At 39.5% G+C, this 3,721-nt stretch overlaps 1 protein-coding gene across 1 annotated transcript; it reads right to left on the reverse strand.

Annotated features, from left to right (window-relative positions):
* Window positions 1-1,778: 1,778 nt before the first annotated feature.
* Window positions 1,779-2,870, reverse strand: LOC131938979 (putative G-protein coupled receptor frpr-1). The gene has a single exon (XM_059297226.1). It carries the CDS (start codon window positions 2,868-2,870, stop codon window positions 1,779-1,781), a length of 1,092 nt encoding a protein of 363 aa, XP_059153209.1.
* Between the last annotated feature and the right edge of the window lie 851 nt (window positions 2,871-3,721).

The raw sequence follows: 3,721 nt of genomic DNA on the forward strand, positions 1-3,721 counted from the left end.
GGTTTCTTCGATTTAAAGAAAATACTTTTTGAGGTAGTGGGTGCGACCACCTTAGCACGTAGAATCTGTTGTCGGGGGTGTGGGGGGGGGGGAGTCAGGGGTAAAACCATGTTCAGCGGTCAAACTACACTAGGCGCATATGTATAATATGTTTGTATGTTTGTGTGAGTACATGCGTATGCGCGAGTGCAATATAGTTAAATAGATAGATAGAGAGAGAGAGAGAGAGACAGACAGACAGACAGACAGACAGACAGACAGACAGACAGACAGACAGAGAGCGATAGAGACAGCGTCCAGTAACCTTAATTAACAAGTTAAATAATAGCGAATCAATCTACTTTTTCAAAACAATTTCAGCCTTTTAACCAATTTCCTAACCCGTTAACCCAAAAGTGATCCTGTCATCTGACAATGAAAACGGAACCTTTAAAAAAAACTAAATTATGATTTAGCCAACATTGGAATAGACAGACTAATCCAAAGAAACGAGACGGCGATGGTCACTTCCGGTTGGAGTACTCAATGCTGGCAAGTTGTGTTGACGTAGGAGGTGAAAAGGGAAATGATAACAGGAAGTGGGGTTGACAAGGGGAGAGAAGGACTAATTAAGATATCAATTTTGAACCAATAATTCGATTAGTTGGGTCAGGATTTTTATGTGTAGTTGTATAATCTCGGAGTATCTCAAATATAAACTGTGCTGGCGAGAGGTGACATGGCTAGGTCCAGATTTTTTCAAACCGGATGGCGCGTCACTAAGACAAGGCAAGGGGGGGGGGAATCTTGTTTTACCTTAGGATAGTGCGTAATACTGGGTTGTTATTTGGCGCCTTGGACCGTCCCGTGAGCGCTGTGGCGCCTACGTTCGGTTTAAACTGTGCTATAGACTATGGATAAGATGGGGTATTTTAGTCGTTTTTTAAGTTGAATCAGGAGATTCCGCCGGTGCCCTGATTATACTGTGAGCACTGTTTGCATTTAATTTTGTATCATGTTCTACGTTATTGATTGCGTTTAGGTTTTTAAATAAAAACATTACGTCGGGGGAAAGGAATATTTTTTACTACTTTGTTTTATGTTGGAAAAAAAATATAATTAGCATTGATTGATAAAGTGCAATATGGTAAGTAAAACACGGATATTTTAAATACTGCCTTTTATTTATTTTTATACACTGAACGTACTGTTTACTGATTATTATTTTTAGAAGCCACTATGTCCTCTATGTTTACTTCTATCTTTCCGTTTGTGGGCAAGCTTGGGGTGTTATAGTCGTTCATTTAATCGAAACAGGCGTGTCCACCGGCAGCCCGACAGGGTGCGATTTGTGAGTGTGTATGTGTATGTATGTATGTGTGAGTGTGTGTGTGTGTATGTATGTGTGTGTGTGTGTGTGTTCAATTCAAAAAGATTATGTAAAATTACACGGATACTTTGCATTGACTTATATACCATCTAATTGACATTCCTGACTCTAAGCTAATAAAGGTATGTATTTTTTTAAAGAAATATACGTGTTTTAGTATATAATAATAGAAGTAAGCATATAAATATATTCTAACTACAGAGCATAATTTGTTAAATATTTACCTATCTACTCATTGCTGTTGTCCTATTCTAACATACTTGAAGTACAATTTTAGCGCATCAAGATCAGTATGGCTAAAAGTGAGAGATTTAACAGTGTATTTCTGACATTTATTACGCAAGCACATTTGAATAATCAGATAAAAGAAATTTATTAATAAACGAGTACTAAATATCAACATATCTGTTTATTTTATTTTAGTCTTAGAAAAGACCTGAAAGATAAAAATAGATTTGTATGTGCCCCTGAATGTTTTGTTCATAAAAATAGATTTGTAAGTGTCCCTGAACGTTTTGTTCATGACGACATAAATGACAAAGTTACAGGAGCTGTTGATACACAGGGCAATGTTGATGACCTGGTACATGATCCTCCCCAGGTTAGAGGGGGCGTCACTCGTCATGGTGTAGTACAGGTACTGGGGGATGTAGGTGGGGAGAGATAAGATTCCGCATGCCACGGTGTACACGGAGCAGACGGCAAGCAACATCTTGGTTGTCCGGTTGTTTGAAGCTTCTTTAGAGTTTTTGGACATCATCGCTTGTCGTTTGACGGAGACCACCTTCATCCTTACACCGATGACCAAACAGCCGACGAGTGTAAAGACAGGAGGGATTCTCATGTAAACGTAGGACATGGATTCTTCCAGCATCGCTACCATGTCGAGGTGAGCGTAATGATACGCGGATCGTTTGATTAGACCAAAAGAGATGTTATATTCCGTTTTGGTTTCGTATTCAAATGTCAAGAAAAAAGACATGTGTATGAAGAAGATATACCAGAACACGGTGAAACAACACACGGCTGTCCATGTTCGTGATGGGGTTACGATCTGCTTGAAGTGGAGAGGCAGAAAGACAGCGACCAGTCTTTCTACTGTGATGAGCATGGGCAGGGTGAGAGAAACCCCGCCCGACCCGTAGTCCATGATGTGGAAGATTTGGTACAGCACATACAGGAAGTACGACACGGAGCGGACGTACGGGAAACCTTCAACATCTGACACGATCTCGTATATAAGTTTGGGCACGCTGTTGAAGCCGATGAGGAAAGTGATGTCGCTGACGGCGAGGGAGATGAGGAGGATGTTGGAGCACTTGTGCAGGCCCTGCCTGGCCAGGACGAGGATGCTGAAGGTGTTGCCCACAATTCCCAACAGCGAGATGGCAGGGGTGATCCCCAGCATGAGGATCTGAAGAATCTCCTGCGTTTGTTCCTTGCTTAAAATCTCCACGAAAGTCTCTTGTGGTAGGGTTTCATTCACAGCGTGAATGTCCATGGCAACGGTGTTGTTTAAACCGCTGATCCCTAATCTTCACGGATTATCAGATTAGCTTACACATAGTCCACTAAGCTGTTATTGTAAAAAAAAAAAGTAAAGTTCCCTTTTCAAACCTGACGGTTTATAGGGCAGTGAAGTGAAGTATAGTTCACTTGTTTTTATGACCTCGGCATATGAAGAGATAGTATGGTCAGCACTATGCCCAGCCGCCTTTATTTTCCCTAACGTGAGTTAGGTACCCATCAGAGTTGGGTGGACTCAGGGACGGTCTACTGACTTGAACCCGGATTCGTAATCGAGAGTTACGTGTTCAGCAGACCAGCAAGCTGCTATTGTAGTATTGTTATATAACTATGCCAAAAGTAGGTAGAGGTTTAAAGAGTTATTGTTTTTTAACTTCAACTTATTTGTGTCTAAGACCCATATATGAATTTATTTCATAAGCTACAGGCAAAATCAACTCAGCAACCTCTTATTTAGTTTGTCTGTTGAAGATACAACTAATTTAATCATTTACATTTTGGATTTTTTTCTATTCTAAATTGTAAGATCAAATTAAAATAAACAGTGTTTATATATCCATTGCACAATTTTATGAACTGTTTGTGTGGATTAAAAATAATTATTAAACAATTTATTAAGTCAAGTCACAGCCAATTATCAAGCCAATGGGGTCTAGCGTTTACTTGTTATTAAACAATTAACTATTTTACGGACTGAAGTACATCACAACATCGTGTGCTTTTTAAAAATTTGTATCGGATTTTAGATTATATTTAAGGGATTTTAAAGTTTCCCCAGGATTAAATTCAAACCGTTATTTTGAATAATTGTAGCGTTCAGGGGAA

Source organism: Physella acuta, unplaced genomic scaffold (genome assembly GCF_028476545.2).
Source record: "Physella acuta isolate Inbredline_101_S28 unplaced genomic scaffold, ASM2847654v3 ptg000261l, whole genome shotgun sequence".
NCBI lineage: Eukaryota > Metazoa > Mollusca > Gastropoda > Physidae > Physella > Physella acuta.